The sequence below is a fragment of the Mixophyes fleayi genome, chromosome 12 (genome assembly GCF_038048845.1).
Source record: "Mixophyes fleayi isolate aMixFle1 chromosome 12, aMixFle1.hap1, whole genome shotgun sequence".
NCBI classification, from domain to species: Eukaryota; Metazoa; Chordata; class Amphibia; order Anura; family Limnodynastidae; genus Mixophyes; species Mixophyes fleayi.
Genome location: NC_134413.1, coordinates 10096209 through 10114044, shown reverse-complemented (window position 1 = coordinate 10114044; position 17836 = coordinate 10096209). Strand labels below are relative to the sequence as shown.

Here is a 17836-nt window from a genome sequence, read left to right as displayed (position 1 = left end):
TAGCATGCACACACAGCCGTCATCACTAGCATTCGGCACTTACTCCTGACCTTATCTGGTTCAAGTGATACGACTGAATAACATATACCTTAGAGATGCCCAGAGTTTCAATCGGACGTTGCTTCATGCGCTCAAGCTTGGTACGCCCTTACTGTACATTGACTACGTGCATACGTCCCCTCCCCATTCCGCCCATGAAATCGTAGGCTGTCAGAAGTGTTTTTTGCGCTCGAAGATGTATGGCATACACTTGCGTTATCTGACACCAAGCAATTTAACGAAAAAAATGTCTTATGTCAGCATTTGCGTTCCTTAATGAATCGGGCCCATTGCTTTTAAATATGTGAATTTTTACAGGATTTTCAAAGCGTAAAGGGAAAACAGAATTTGTTTGTTTAGTGGTGCAGGACAGGTGCCAACAAGTGTCCAATGTATCTTTAAACATATAAAAGCAGAACACTTTCACAGTGTCTGTTATTCTCGTCACCACCTCGGACATGTCTCCCCACACTTCCGATCACTAGTATCTTACATACAGGCTACACTGTCATGTGTTCTATTAAAGGGAAATATACATCCAGTTTTTTCCCTTACTCAGCAGGCTCTACCTTGTACACTGAATATGAATGTGTATCTTCCTATATTTGTATTGGAATGTAAAGTTTACATCTCCAAAAATTAAAATAGCGAATTGTTAAATTAATTTTAGAACCATTAAAAGTTGTATAAATAGGTTTCCTTGTCAGACAGCAAGACCGACCTCCTAGTTTTGAGAAGATTATAAAGGCAAAGGTCTCGGTGGCATACATTGACTAATATATACGTAAGCCATCCTTAGCGATCAGCGTGCTTCTGCCAGTCGGGTGCTAATTACTCCAATTAATGAGCGTATCAGCATTGGTCACGTACATTTACTGATTAAAAGCGAAAGTCACCATGAGGTTACGACAGCCCGACAGAAAGTTGACATCCGGTTGACGTATGCATATGTTCGGAGTGTAGATGTAGCCGGAGTTATCCCAAAGTTTCAGGAAAACCCAGAATAGTAACTCTGCAGTATGTTATGCTGCATTCATAGCTCAAATAGAGTATGATAGCTTAAGATAAAACAAATACCTTTTGGGGTAATGCTGGATATTTTGTAAGTAATGTTGCTGCAGGCAAAATAATGTACTTTTGGGATAACATTGGCTCCATCTGTACATCATATTAAAAAACTACATTACAGCTTGATTTCTGAGAGTAGTTTCACAAATATATATGCAAATAATTCAAAGATGTGCTAGAATTGAAGATATTAATGATAACTCTCAGATTGTGGTACAAACATTTCTCACATAACACCAGGTTTTCTCTTACAACAAAGGGGAATACAATGGCTAATTACAATAGACAATGGCATGTCCTCGATTTCCAGTCACCCTCTCAGGTTTGAAAGGTTTGTCCCTAGAATTTTCTTTGCTTCAAATATTGAGCAACTAGATGATAGACTTCATATAAGTGTTTTATACTTCAGAGAAACCAAACATTTGCCCAGAAGGGTGGCGCTTGTCTATCTTGCATCATACTGGGCACTGTATTGCCAGAGTTAATTAGATAAATACTTTGGGACGGGATAGTAACATAGCTGGCGTGCATGGCTTTGCCGTTTCAGCCTTTTGTCTCCTATCGTCACCATTTTAGACAATGTCTTAGCTGTTGGGGTGACTGCAGCTGTTTGTGACAGAAGGGTCAGGAAATAATTAAACTTTAAGAAATATACAGTGGAAAGTGTGTTTTCAGATCAAATAATGTATTTTCTCCTAAAGTTTATATGGGCAGCACGGTGGCTTAGTGGTTAGTACTTCTCCCTCACAGCGCTGGGGTCATGAGTTCGATTCCTGACCATGGCCTTATTTGTGTGGAGTTTGTATGTTCTCCCCGTGTTTGCGTGGGTTTCCTCCGGGTGCTCCGGTTTCCTCCCACACTCCAAAAACATACTAGTAGGTTAATTGGCTGCTATTAAATTGCCCTTAGTCTCTCTCGGTCTGTGTGTGTGTGTGTTAGGAGATTTAGATTGTAAGCTCCAATGGGGCAGCGACTGATGTGAATGAGTTCTCTGTACAGCGCTGCAGAATCAGTGGCGCTATATAAATAAATGATGATGAAAATATAAAATCCTCGTTTTGAGGGTTTAGTCTATAGAGTGAGACCTACCCAGCAACTAATTGTCTTTGGGAATTGTAATCAGATTATTGGCACTGTTATTAGCCATTGCATTGTTGCAAAATGTGGAATATCTTAATATCTGTCTAGGTAAGGAAACCAAGATGTCCTCACCCATCTCGTCATCCTGTGTTTTAGGTTCAGTGGAACTTTAATCCGTGCGTCCGGTTCTCTAGTTTAAGGGGATTGTCTCGTGCAGAAGTCACATTGTGGATTCCCCTGTTTGCAGTGTGCCTTATTGACTGTGACACTTGAGTGATTGCCATTATTATTCATGTCTGGAATGACATTGTGAGGGGGAGAGCTTGCGACTGGCTGCCCGGTCTATGGGGCTGTGTGTTGGATGACTGGTACACTGCAGTAATAGCAGAGCAAAGCTGCATTTACCGGCTATGTACAAACGTGCTAAATGTACCACTCACGTGGTTCTGCTGGACGATTTATATACAGAGGACCACGTTCTCCCAAATCAGTGTTGCTAAAAACAATCACCAGGCCATAGCCTGTATGATGTGATATAAAGTGAACATCAATTAACGCCAATTTAGACCGTACCTATTTAGGTCCTGGGCCCTATGTCACATTAACGAGGGAGCTGATGTCTGCGCACACTAGCAGGTTGCAGTTATTGGCTCATCAGATTTTAGGCACAAATATGAGATGTAAAATCAAGATAAGGCCTCAAAATGCTTCATTGAGCAGAAATGTTTGCTGAAGTCATCACATATAAACACGTTCTTTACTTAATCACCAACCTTTAACCTCATGATCCACTTTATGACCATGTACTTATAAAGAGCAGTGTAAATCCATGGGTCTGTGTAAAGTTGAATGGTTTCATATATAGGTCCCATACTCTGTGGCCTTGTGTGTTTTTCTGTTTGTTTTTAAGCACAAAACAAAAGGAGCGGTGATAACGTAGGGCCCCGCATTCTACAATGAGATTTTAGTGGCATTTAGGGGGGTTTGATTGGAGGTCATCTACACTTCCCCAATGTGATTACTTGAAAGGAGCGAGCAGCATACTAAAAAATACAACGCTTCCAAACGTGGGCAACCACGAGAGGGGGTAAGGAGTCATTTTAAACATAGGTTTCTATTTTCAGACCCGTTTACATGCATTATACTAGCATTAAAAATGCTGCTACAACACACAAAATTAACAGCAGTGAGTATGAAGTCACTATGTAGCCAGATTAGTTGGATGTTTTTGGCTTTGTTTGTGTGATCTGTAATTACCAGTGATCCCGGCCATTAGGGTCTGTGAGATACGGTGGTGGTGGTAGGGTCCCGGCTGTGTACGTTTCCCAATAGGACTGTCCTTTAGATCCCAGGGGGGTGGATTTAGCAAACCTAAAAAAGTAAAAGTGGAGGCGCGGTCCATAGCAACCAATCAGATTCTAGCTATCATGTATCTGATACATTATAGGAAATGATGGTTAAAACTGGTTGCTAGGGGCAACGGATCCACTTTTCCTATTAGAAGTTATAGTAAATCTACCCCTTAGACTATTATAGGATAGGCCCCGTGGATACCGGCTATCTAGGGTACATGACCCCTCTGTCCAGGGTTATAAGACCAAAATGATGACTATGATTGGTGCCTGTCAGGTGTGCAGTGCCCATAGGCACTAGCTTGGCTTGTCTAATACATCCTGCCGTCCTACAGTATAGTATTGTCAGGGGATCAGGGTGTTGTACACATTATTGGTGGTCGTTTGTAAACCTTTTTTTTTTTCTCTCCTCTCCCTCTTATGTTACAGCGAAGCCTTTCACCCAGCTGCTGAAGGGAATGCAGCTACATCGCGATGACTTCGAGATTATAAAAGTTATCGGACGGGGAGCATTTGGAGAGGTAAGAGAATATATATTTATACATATTCCTCAAAGTGGAGCCGTCGCCTGCACACAGCGGAGCTAAACCGGATTCAGCCCATCCGTTTACTCAGCGAAGTCACCGGTTCCTGGTGAATTGTACGATTATTGCGTTAAAGGTGTCTGGTCCACTTTAAATTTGTTATTTTGTGGTGCCCGGTTCTGGCCTGACTCCCCTGTTGTTGGGTTGGCTGTTTCCAGTTCTCACATTTGACCCAAGATCGGTTTTATATGTTAATACTTTGACAGGCAGATCTTGTTTTGTTTATAGCAAGATCGGGGAAATAAATGAAGATGACATCAGGTATTTATAAAAATTGGTGCACAGAAGAGATGTCGTTATCCTTAGCAACATTCTTACAACATTGTTTATAGTGATGTGTAGAAAATTATTTGCAACCAGTTCTCATAAATGTCCCCATCTGTGTCCTGAAAGGCAGAATATTGTATTCTTATGGCAAATGTATTTTGTCTGATCAGCAAGGAAGTCAATACTGCGTATGCTGTGAGCTGTGATATTAAACCAACTTGCTGGGAGTATCACCAAAGTTTTCCTCATATTGGTTCTAAACTTGGACAGAAGTCTTTAGTGGTCCACCGACCAATTAAAATCCCAACATTGATTTTCCTTTACGAAACTGTTTCTTCCACCGACTGCAAGTTGTGTTGCTACTTATATGATGCTTTCAGCAGGCAGAGGGAGTCGTGGTGTGATTGTGCAGTGATACATTGTTAGGACTAAACTATTCTAACCTTTTTCAAAAGTGATACAGTTCAATGACTGGTTCTTTCCGCTGATAAACCCCTCATGAGAATTTTCCGCTAACCTTGTACATTGGGTAGACTTGTGATTTCCATTTTTAGCTGTTCACCTTTATTTCTTCTGCAAATTGTTACTCGTGCATGAAACATTTTCAGCCTCATAGTAGTCTGTGATGGGCAGATCATGTAACGTAACTGTGGGGTGTAAAATAAATACACTCGGAGCTTACGTCTTTGCGATGAGGATAGGTCCGATGAGCACTTCAGTTCTGGTTTGAACTCTCGTAGTTGCGACATGCATAAAAAGTGCTGTCGTTGCTTATCTGTTGGCTCTGTAATACACCAAAACTATTTGTCTCGCCAACTTTCCAAAGGGTGCTGATCCCAGCGGTCTGACAAGGATACCTCAACCATAGCTGAAGTGTATGAGCTTAAGGAGGCAGTAACCTAAACGCATGGAAACGTGCTGTCCTTGCATTCCATCTGCTGCTGTTTGTGTGTATTAAGCAGCTTAGAAAACTTTAAGGCTGAAAGGGTTTGGTTTTTTTTCCTCTTAACGTTCCTTACGTCTTATCACATTGTTTCCATGTTCTATCTTATATGTATATAAACAGTAGAATGTTCTGATCTTGATTAGGAATTACTGCTGCTACATAGATATAAACATGGACTTTGGAGAGAGCGCAGGGTGGAAAGATAGTCCATACTCCATCCGCGTTCCGCATTGTGCTGTCTGTAATAAATACTTAGTAGATGTTGTAAATCTATCTGAAGTTTCGCAATTTTAAACATCCGAATGCTTAGCAAAAAATTCAGCAATAAATATATACATGTATTTGTGTGTGTATGTATATATATATATATGTGCATATATATATATATATATATATATATATATATACACACACACACACACACACACACACACACACACACACACACACACACGTTAACCCGTGCATGATACTCATGCATTCTAGTCAAATCAAGCCACTTAAGGTGTTAAAAAGGTTCTTGTCATGCATTTGGGCCATAGCCCAGGACTCCTCAGGGGAAGAGCGTTACTTCCCGACGTAAGCGCCCTTTTTTAATGTGGTTTTGTCCACATGTCACCACCTCATCATTCTTCTCCATCACCTCATCCTTCATTTTCATCGCCAGATGTCTATCCAGACACAGGGATCTCTCTCAGCGGTCCTGAGTATCGCACTCCTCTCACTCTGTCACCCCCGGCAACCACCAACCACTCCCAACTGTCACTTCTCCTTCAAGAAATATATATATTTTTTTTAAATCTTTAGAAACACTTTTAACAATTAACAAATTAAACTAACAAATTAAAAACATCTTAGTATACCAAATTTCAGCCCTTTCTGAATTTTTTTCCCCACACACACTAAGAATTTAGTAGGTCAGTGTATAACTCCGCCCAGCAGGTGGCGCTGCAGCTTGGTTTTATTTTTTTCACACACACAGACTAACACACGCCACTAAGCATTTTTATTATAGATATATATATTTATTTTTTTCTTTTATTTTTCTCAAGTATAATTACAGGGAGGGTACAGAAAAGAATGAGTGGGGGATACAGCATAATAGCTAAACCTAACTTTAGTTCAGCTCACAGAGATCGGAGCTCAGTTTATAGACCTTTTATTAAATCAAACCTACAATATGATATAGCTGGAAGGTGACATACCAGACAGCGAGTGGGGGAAGAATCTACAGCAGCAGAGAGGGGGGGATGTTATGTAATGTGGGGGGAGAGGACAGGTAAAAGGGGGTTTTCGTCAGAGATGAGCGTCTCACTTTGGAGAATCGGATCAGTTAAATCCGTCGGAGGGCCTCATAATGATCAGTCTATGGGGACCGGATGCTGCAAAATTATTGGGACATTGGTGTGGGATAAACGTTGTGCTCTAGTCGGTGAGTTTGCCCAACCTAAGCTGCAATTGTCAGCATTAAAGATCGGATAGATTGTGTGCCTGGGCACGGCTGGGGGGGTCGTGTGAGCCAACAAGGCATCTTACAAAGGCAAATCTAAATCAGTGGCTCATTTATATTCCTTGCGTACCGTACTTTCCCCCCTCGCTTGTCATGGCAGCACCGCAGTAACCTGGCTCACACCACTGTATTTGGGGAATGATCAGGTGATTACACGCTCTGTATTCCTGAAGGTTTTAATTTTCTTTGCAGGTCGCCGTGGTTCGATTGAAGAGCACAGAGCGAATTTACGCCATGAAGATCCTGAACAAATGGGAAATGCTCAAGAGAGCAGAAGTAAGTTTCCCTCTGTTAGATCCGGCCTTAGGGGGTCTTTATTAGAGAGCGGCGAGCTAGTTTGATGAAGCTCAGTGTGACAGACCCCACTAGGCATTATCTCTGTAGGCCCGTCATGTCACTGCCTGACCCAGATTAGATGCAGACTCGGATTGTACCTGGACATTGTGGTAAACATCTGAATTGTAAAACGTGGCTGTGTATACTCAATACTTCTCTTTACAACCCGCAGACTGCCTGTTTCCGGGAGGAGAGGAATGTACTGGTAAATGGGGACTGCCAATGGATCACTACATTACACTACGCCTTTCAGGATGAAAACTATTTGGTATATTTTCTGCTTTTATTTATCTTCTGTTTAACCTCTCAGTCTCTGCAGGGCTTTATATCTCCCCAACCGGAGTTCTGTCATGTGACTGTCTAGGGCAGTCTCTTCCATCTCGTGAGTGTGCTCACCTAGGTTGTCCCATAGACGCTCACAGCCCCAGAGCTATACCCACCAACCACTGTGTCTGCAGAGCGTGTAGGCAGCCATTTTGTTGACCGTACTAAAATTCAGCCTACAGAAGCGCCTCTGAGGTAGCGCTAGGTAGATCACCCCACAAAATGGCTACCCCCGCTGAGAAGATGACAGGAAAATTTTAAGCACTCGATCTTTACCTTAAGATATTAAGAAAAAGTCTTCTTTTTTTTTTTTTTTTTTTTTTTTACCGGTACCTATAGTGGGGACAGACATTGTGTGAAATACATCCTAATATTGATCGTTAAGAAGCTGATTAGAATGTGTGCTGCTATTATGTGTTAAATTATTAGTTACTATATATTTTATTTAAATAAAGACAGTAAAATAATGGTTATTACTATACCAGGGGACACCCTTAGTGGTATTCTCCGTCACATTGACACGCCCGAGGTGCTCAGGTGCTGGGTGGATATTTCGATATAAATTGTCCGTCTCATCGTGTTGTACACGTTTAGTGACCGTAGAATCGATAATCTCATTGCACACTTATTGTCGTAGCTTTAATGCTGAATCATTTCTGTCATTGATATTACTAACTAAACTGCTTCTATAGTAAGTAAATGTCAATGTCTGTTGATTTGATCCTGACTTACCAGCCCCCCACCTTTTCTGTCTGTGTTTTGCAGTATTTAGTCATGGATTACTATGTAGGAGGGGACCTTTTAACGCTGCTCAGTAAATTTGAAGACCGGCTGCCGGAAGACATGTCCCGGTTTTATCTGGCGGAGATGGTGCTCGCTATACACTCTATTCATCAGCTGCATTATGTACACAGGTATCAGATCATCTTCTATATAACCCAGATAGCTGGCGTACCTCTAGGTCCTAGGCACATGGCCTAAGGCTTCTACGAAGAATATCGCTAGAGCGGTATAAGGGTTTGACACTGCTGGATGTCTAGTTTGGGGATTTAGCGGTTTTATATCTATAAATACAGGTGGGTTTTTTGGCTGGTTTCAGAATTATACATTGTCCAGTGGATTCTTCTTGAACCTGATGGGAAAAATCTAATGATGATTGGAGACATTGTTTTACATTATGACGTTTAGTTGATTAAAGATTAGTATATTATTGACTTAAAGAGTAATTTTTCCATAAACTTACACAGACCAATAGATAAGACATCTTACAACCACAGTTATCAACTAAGCCTAATAATTTTCCTTTTGATTTTGACCGGATTATCATCTGGGGATCGCAGTAGATTTTTTGGTTTGCGATATCGGGGTGATTATTTGAAGCGTGTATATACCTAATATTACATTTTCTCTCTTACGATGGCAATCCTATATAAACTCTAAATACAGGGCTGGCACAGATGTCATTCTGGACCCTAGCGTGATATCATACGTGTGATAAAGTACATACATTTGGGGTCTCGTTTCAGACAACTAGTCTGTTACATTTTAGGATAAATATTTGAGGAATTCTATTACTTTTAAAAGTTAACTTGAGGTTCACATCTTCTTATCCAAGTTTCTGTCAGAACTGTGGCTATAGGGGCACCATCTTTAATATATGTTGGACTTGCCCACGTATCGTACCGTGCTGGCACAGAGTACAGTCTGTTAACTCAATATCTAGAGACCCCTGGATATTTTTGCTCTCCCGTCCCCCTCCAAATTTGAGTTCCCAAACTACAAAACTTCTAGCTCATAAAACTTAACTTGAGGAAAAGTCATGGGAAGGGGAATCCCATAAAAATGTTTTTATTTCACCGAAGGAGGCCCCCAAAATGTAAAACTGGTCTGGTCACGGAGAAGGATAGAGCCACCTAGTCAGGAAGTAGTTAATAAGTTATAGAAGTTGTTTTCACTATGTAAGTTGGGTTGTTTTTTTTTGGGTTTTTTTTCTGTCTCGATTGATCTTTTTGTCGATATTGTGACTTGGAGCCACCGAAAATGTGTATAAAATAAATAGTGTATGATACATCTGACTATATTGTAACATCAGACGTGTGTTGTCCATGTTACGTACACATTTTCTTGTTTAATGTTTATGTAGGTTTCCCATAACAGCAATGAGCTATACACTATCAGTTATAATGCACAACAGAGTTTTCCATCCAGAGAAGAGATTTACCGGCACTACAGCAAACCGGTATCATTTTTCCCTTCGCAAATGAGGTGACGGCAAACTCCAGGTTTTCATATTGATTGTAAACGGAGCCCCACTCTCCCTTTTACAGTAATATGCTGTGTCACAGCGTCTGCTTACTCTGGAAAAGCGACTTGTAGACCGTACAGTCAATATTTGCACTGGTTGCCTGTTATTGTTTTGCTGTGCCAGGAACAGTTTAGAGGCTTCGACAATGACAGGGCAGCATTCCTTAATAAACGTCAACACTTTGCATGCTCCTGCGGTAGTAACGACAGTCCTGGGCTTATTTAACCCTTCTCCACAGCAAGCTGTTCGGTTTTTTTTTGTATGATTAAAATATAATTTGTTTCTTTTAAGCAGAGATCGGTGACCTTCACCAACATTTGCTGATCCGGTTGGAAAACTTAATTGTGTTTGTGTTTGTTCTGTTCTGGGAGAGCTTTTTATTGTGTGTTTGTTACGTAGTTACTTTGGTTCTGTAAAGACTGATGTTCTGAGAGGTCGTTGTGCTGGAGTGACTTAGATAAATAATGTTTCAAACCATCCAGCTACGAAAACATTCTCATTCAGGTTATTGGTGGATGTTGATAAATTCTATTTTGAAGGAACAGGAGCAATATATGTAAGGAACAGTCATGGAGCGCAGTGATGGGAGAGGCAGGGTGGTATTTCCACTGATGGGTGCACTGTGCTATAACTGTAAGGAACAGTCATGGAGCGCAGTGATGGGAGAGGCAGGGTGGTATTTCCACTGATGGGTGCACTGTGCTATAACTATAAGGAACAGTCATGGAGTGCAGTGATAGGAGAGGCAGGGTGGTATTTCCACTGATGGGTGCACTGTGCTACAACTGTAAGGAACAGTCATGGAGTGCAGTGATGGGAGAGGCAGGGTGGTATTTCCACTGATGGGTGCACTGTGCTACAACTGTAAGGAACAGTCATGGAGTGCAGTGATGGGAGAGGCAGGGTGGTATTTCCACTGATGGATGCACTGTGCTATAGCTGTAAGGAACAGTCATGGAGCGCAGTGATGGGAGAGGCAGGGTGGTATTTCCACTGATGGGTGTACTGTGCTACAACTGTAAGGAACAGTCATGGAGCGCAGTGATGGGAGAGGCAGGGTGGTATTTCCACTGATGGATGCACTGTGCTATAGCTGTAAGGAACAGTCATGGAGCGCAGTGATGGGAGAGGCAGGGTGGTATTTCCACTGATGGGTGCACTGTGCTACAACTGTAAGGAACAGTCATGGAGCGCAGTGATGGGAGAGGCAGGGTGGTATTTCCACTGATGGGTGCACTGTGCTATAGCTGTAAGGAACAGTCATGGAGCGCAGTGATCGGAGAGGCAGGGGGGTATTTCCACTGATGGGTGCACTGTGCTATAACTGTAAGGAACAGTCATGGAGCGCAGTGATGGGAGAGGCAGGGTGGTATTTCCACTGATGGGTGCACTGTGCTATAGCTGTAAGGAACAGTCATGGAGCGCAGTGATCGGAGAGGCAGGGGGGTATTTCCACTGATGGGTGCACTGTGCTATAACTGTAAGGAACAGTCATGGAGTGCAGTGATGGGAGAGGCAGGGTGGTATTTCCACTGATGGGTGCACTGTGCTATAACTATAAGGAACAGTCATGGAGCGCAGTGATGGGAGAGGCAGGCTGGTATTTCCACTGATGGGTGCACTGTGCTATAACTGTAAGGAACAGTCATGGAGTGCAGTGATGGGAGAGGCAGGGTGGTATTTCCACTGACGGGTGTACTGTGTTACAACTGTAAGGAACAGTCATGAAGCGCAGTGATGGGAGAGGCAGGCTGGTATTTCCACTGATGGGTGCACTGTGCTATAACTGTAAGGAACAGTCATGGAGCGCAGTGATGGGAGAGGCAGGGTGGTATTTCCACTGCTGGGTGTACTGTGCTACAACTGTAAGGAACAGTCATGGAGCGCAGTGATGGGAGAGGCAGGGTGGTATTTCCACTGATGGGTGTACTGTGTTACAACTGTAAGGAACAGTCATGGAGCGCAGTGATGGGAGAGGCAGGGTGGTATTTCCACTGATGGGTGCACTGTGCTATAACTATAAGGAACAGTCATGGAGCGCAGTGATGGGAGAGGCAGGGTGGTATTTCCACTGCTGGGTGTACTGTGCTACAACTGTAAGGAACAGTCATGGAGTGCAGTGATGGGAGAGGCAGGGTGGTATTTCCACTGATGGGTGTACTGTGCTACAACTGTAAGGAACAGTCATGGAGCGCAGTGATGGGAGAGGCAGGGTGGTATTTCCACTGATGGGTGCACTGTGCTATAACTATAAGGAACAGTCATGGAGCGCAGTGATGGGAGAGGCAGGGTGGTATTTCCACTGATGGGTGTACTGTGCTACAACTGTAAGGAACAGTCATGGAGTGCAGTGATGGGAGAGGCAGGGTGGTATTTCCACTGCTGGGTGTACTGTGCTACAACTGTAAGGAACAGTCATGGAGTGCAGTGATGGGAGAGGCAGGGTGGTATTTCCACTGCTGGGTGTACTGTGTTACAACTGTAAGGAACAGTCATGGAGTGCAGTGATGGGAGAGGCAGGGTGGTATTTCCACTGATGGGTGTACTGTGTTACAACTGTAAGGAACAGTCATGGAGCGCAGTGATGGGAGAGGCAGGGTGGTATTTCCACTGATGGGTGCACTGTGTTACAACTGTAAGGAACAGTCATGGAGCGCAGTGATGGGAGAGGCAGGGTGGTATTTCCACTGCTGGGTGTACTGTGCTACAACTGTAAGGAACAGTCATGGAGTGCAGTGATGGGAGAGGCAGGGTGGTATTTCCACTGCTGGGTGTACTGTGCTACAACTGTAAGGAACAGTCATGGAGTGCAGTGATGGGAGAGGCAGGGTGGTATTTCCACTGATGGGTGTACTGTGCTACAACTGTAAGGAACAGTCATGGAGCGCAGTGATGGGAGAGGCAGGGTGGTATTTCCACTGCTGGGTGTACTGTGCTACAACTGTAAGGAACAGTCATGGAGTGCAGTGATGGGAGAGGCAGGGTGGTATTTCCACTGATGGGTGTACTGTGTTACAACTGTAAGGAACAGTCATGGAGTGCAGTGATGGGAGAGGCAGGGTGGTATTTCCACTGATGGGTGTACTGTGTTACAACTGTAAGGAACAGTCATGGAGCGCAGTGATGGGAGAGGCAGGGTGGTATTTCCACTGATGGGTGCACTGTGTTACAACTGTAAGGAACAGTCATGGAGCGCAGTGATGGGAGAGGCAGGGTGGTATTTCCACTGCTGGGTGTACTGTGCTACAACTGTAAGGAACAGTCATGGAGTGCAGTGATGGGAGAGGCAGGGTGGTATTTCCACTGCTGGGTGTACTGTGCTACAACTGTAAGGAACAGTCATGGAGCGCAGTGATGGGAGAGGCAGGGTGGTATTTCCACTGATGGGTGCACTGTGTTACAACTGTAAGGAACAGTCATGGAGCGCAGTGATGGGAGAGGCAGGGTGGTATTTCCACTGGTGGGTGCAATGTGCTGTGAGCTTCCTATTGTTTCATTGTAGGAAACTAGAACGGAAAGAGAAGAACACGCTGTACAGTTCTCTTTCCAACGTAAAGTTCAAGGCTTTGGTAAGCAGTTACATGAAGTGTGAGCTCAGTCATTCTGTCAGACTGAGGACGAATAACAGCCATTTATCCTGGGTACCTATTAAGCCATATAAAGCTGCTGCTGATGGTATTGGCATTCAATGGGTTGTAGCACTACAACATTCATTATGCTTAATTGGCAACGTATGCTGGGACTTTTAATTAAGAAAAACACCTAGGCTTGTTAAAACATTTCTGCCTGGAGATATTTGCTGGGACTTGTTGTTTAGCAAGAGCCACTTGCTGTCTTTTTCCCATCTAAAGACTTGTCAGCGAGTATAAGGAGAGATGAGTGTGACCCTAGGTTCATTCTTTAATGAGATATAGACCTGTTGTTCTTGTTCAAATGCCAACTTGTAAAAGGTTTGTTCCTAGTTACTAGTAGCTTTATATTTCCTTTTGTTTCTAAACAAGTTCATAGATCCGCAACTGTCTCTAAATTGCTATGCAAATATTCCTTTATTTTACATGCCGTTACTTTTTTTTTTTTTTTTAATCTTCATACATTAAAACCCAAGAGCAAGAGGTTTCCAAAAAGCTATTGTAATGGGTCAATTACAGCTAATAATGTCTGGCACATACTATGTTTCATTGTTATGTTTTGTTTTTTTGATTTACTAGGTGAGCTCTGTTTCTAGCTCAGATGACTGTTGCGTTTTAGACAGTTGATGATCTTAATGCATTGTCCATGACGCTGCTTCCACCAATCCTTGCCGCTCCTTTTCCTTTAGGGATATTAAACCGGATAATGTCCTACTGGACATGAACGGCCATATTCGCCTAGCAGACTTTGGGTCGTGCTTAAAGATGAACGATGACGGAACTGTAAGTGTTATGTATTTGTCCACGAAACCTTTGTGCAGATTTCATCTGTTGTAAACAGTACAAACCATTACAAATCTACACTGTAAATCTTTTTGCCAAATGATTCATATGTAGCCGTTGTTTCCTCCCACTTTGTGTCATGACGCACAGCTACAAGCAAAAATCATTTTACTTGTTCAGTAATTACCCTGCTTGTTCAATGCAGATCTTCCTAGTGGAGTTAATAAATAAATAAATAAAAATAAAATAAAAATGATTCCATTTGTTTCAAAAGAATCCTGAAGGTTTTTGGTCTATACAGAGCCCTTAGTTATAGTGGAGACTGTAAGGACATATATTTAAATGGGAGACAAGAGGACGCATCTGTGCATATAATTGGTAGAATGTTAATTTGGTCTTAATATGGTAAATATACAATGCAGATGTTACAGATGTATCTACCATATATGTATAGTTTGCTGATATTGGATCCGGTTTATCCCGTCTTCTGCTTGTTTAGGTGCAGTCATCCGTGGCGGTAGGAACTCCGGATTACATCTCCCCTGAGATCTTGCAAGCCATGGAGGACGGGATGGGGAAATACGGCCCAGAGTGTGACTGGTGGTCTCTGGGCGTTTGCATGTATGAAATGCTCTATGGAGAGACCCCTTTCTACGCGGAGTCTCTGGTGGAGACCTATGGGAAGATCATGAATCACAAGGTGAGCAATACAGTGTGCAGTTTTCTTATGTCATCCATTAGTAGTGGAGGTAGGGTTCTTAGAGCCTATGCAGCCCCACCTGGGGGCAGATATCGCTGAACTTGTCAGTAGGTATTGTGTAGTAATTTCTATAATCCCCGACCCAGTACCGTGGATGATGGGAGTGGTGGTTTAGCTGTAATTGATATTCCAGTGCATAGGTAACACTAGTCCAGAATGTTTTTAAAGGATCCACCCACAATTTAGTTTTTGCAGCGTTAATAAGCTTAAACAACTTTAAGATCACTTCCATAGGGTCTGGGGTTCCTCCCGATCTGCTCTTCTCGCTTCCACTGCTGACCTGTTGCAGCGCTTTTCTCAAAGTTTCATCTCTGAACTTACCAACGGGGCCAGCGGCATTGAGTATATGCTGTGTGTGTGTGAAGAAAGTGTGGAGAGCATCGTTTGACCCTTGCAGAGAGCAACATAGTGCAGTCGGGTAAATTGTAAGGCGAAGCCAAACTGTCAGAGTACAGGGCTTCCTCACCAGCCGGCTTCCTCAGTACTTCTCGGCCTCTGCTGAAAAGAGCATGACTTATAAATAACGCTTTTATTAAAAAGCTCTCTCCTGAGCGAACCCAGGTCATTTTTTTTTGCAAACGAATACATAAAATAATAAATAAATCTGAGAACGTCTTAAAGGTCTGGAGATTCAGTAGTGAATTCAGAGTGTGTCTGCCAATAGTCCCGGACTATCTGTATCTGGTGCAGAATGCAGATACTGCTCAGCCTTATGGCTGAGCCGTCCTCTATACTCTCTGATCTCTTAAATTCAGCATTTATCCCTGAAGCAGTCTGTGTCGGGTCAGGGCCATGTTAGATGTCCTCGTGGGGTGCCCTATACTGTCAAGCCAGGATGATCTTAAGTGACCGGGAGAGACCCAGCCCCCAAAGTTTGTTTATTTGAAGTCTGCATAGAGCAGAAACATAACACTGACTAACAGTTCTCCCCCATATTTTTGAGGTCAGAGAACCTTTGTTAATAGTTTTGTTATCACTTCTAATGTGTCGTACATGAGATACTGAATGTTCCGCCAGTCTTTGTCTTGTTGTAAGTGGATAAAGGATTACAGAATGCATGTAATGGAATAGGGCTGATTCTCCATTAGATACGCATGTAACACAGACTTATGGCGCACTTCCAGTAAGATCTGTATCTTGTTGTGCGCTGCCAGCCTAGCTCCATGAACGTCTCCGTACAATTATCTCGCTGTGCCCGATTTTCCACCAGACCGTTACCTACGAACATTTTAAGTCCTTACTACTTTCTTTTTTTTTTTTTTCTTGTCTGAGAATTTCAGAGACCTGAAATAAGTGTTAAAATAATCTAAATAAAATGCATGAATGTTTATCAAAAAGAGAGGAATAAAATGCATTTTAAATGTTTATTTGTATGTTTTATTATGTTTTCATTCTCTATTATAAAAATAGGACGGGATGTATTTCTATACAGGTCTGTTTCCTTACAGCAGAGAAAAGAGCTGCTTATAGTTTATGAGGTCATTTAAATCAAATTATCTTGTCACTTACATTCATTATGGTTGAAGAGGTTAGGAAGATCAACTATAATAAGTGTGGTAATTATTGCTGACTCTAAGCCATTAGAATCTATGTATATTCAACAAAGTGTCTGTATTCTTTCCATCTAGACATTGACGGACCTATTACAGAAGCTTTTGTCCTGTTGGGGAAAAAAAAATAAAAAAAAATATATATATATATATATATATATATATATATATTACACACACACACACATATATACACACACACACACACACACACACACACACACACACACACACACACTCTGCATCTCCATCGTATACCTTGATCCATTCAACTTAGTGATTTTAGGTTATTTCCCATAGATATAATAGTCAGCCTGTATGTACTCATTGACCAGCTTGTAAGTGGGTGTCTATTACGCACAGTGAAAGTTCTCTCCAGTGGAATGTACACGTCATGTAGATAACGTATTTCTGAAATCCTATCACAGCTTTATTGACTTGGTGTGTAAATCAAAGCTATAAAATAACATTAGCACCATAACTAGTTTGTTTTTTTTTTACCCTTAAAAATGTTCTTGTAATGTGTAGTAAGTTGTTGGGGTAAATGTATCAAGCTGAGAGTTTTCCGGCGGATTTGAAAAGTGGAGATGTTGCCTGTAGCAACCAATCAGATTCCAGCTATCATTTTGTAGAATGTACTAAATAAATGATAGCTAGAATCTGATTGGTTTTTCAAACCCGCCGGAAAACTCTCAGCTTGTTACATTTACCCCGTGATCTTTACATTACATCCATCCACACAGTTTTATGGCAGTCTGTAACAAATCTTGTGTGCGATCACTTTTTTCTAGGAGAGATTCCAGTTCCCCTCGCACATTGGAGATGTCTCTGAATCGGCGAAGGATCTGATCCAGCGGCTGATCTGCAGCAGAGAGCGCAGACTGGGGCAGAACGGGATAGACGACTTTAAGACGCACTCGTTTTTTGAAGGAATCAACTGGGAGAACATCCGGAATATGGAGGCCCCTTACATTCCCGACGTCAGCAGTCCTTCAGACACGTCTAACTTTGATGTGGATGATGACATCCTTCGGAATCCGGTGCGTTTTTATCGCCTTTCTATTACAGTATACATGCTGCGCAGTCATCCGCTACAACCGGAGAATTCAGACTAGGAACTTGTCTGTACTGGTTGGATGTCCGGTGTAAGGGGTCATTCTCACCGCAGAGGTTGTTTTGTGGTTGTGAATTTTAGTTTTGTTAATTTGACGTCTTTAAGGTGCTAGGGATTTCCAACTATATGCTTCATCCGATAAAATTGAATGAAGAGAGAGGATCCCTCTAAGCATAGACCTGATTAATG

At 42.4% G+C, this 17836-nt stretch overlaps 1 protein-coding gene across 2 annotated transcripts in view; it reads left to right on the top strand.

Annotated features, from left to right (window-relative positions):
• The window catches only part of CDC42BPB (CDC42 binding protein kinase beta), a 79151-nt gene that overhangs the window by 27903 nt on the left and 33412 nt on the right, over positions 1–17836 (top strand). For both annotated transcript variants that reach the window (XM_075193360.1, XM_075193359.1), the window contains exons 2-8: positions 3969–4060; positions 7039–7122; positions 7355–7450; positions 8272–8420; positions 14130–14223; positions 14723–14923; positions 17325–17573. In XM_075193360.1, coding sequence (XP_075049461.1) covers positions 3969–4060; positions 7039–7122; positions 7355–7450; positions 8272–8420; positions 14130–14223; positions 14723–14923; positions 17325–17573 — 965 coding nt within the window. The remainder of the gene's footprint in view (positions 1–3968; positions 4061–7038; positions 7123–7354; positions 7451–8271; positions 8421–14129; positions 14224–14722; positions 14924–17324; positions 17574–17836) is intronic.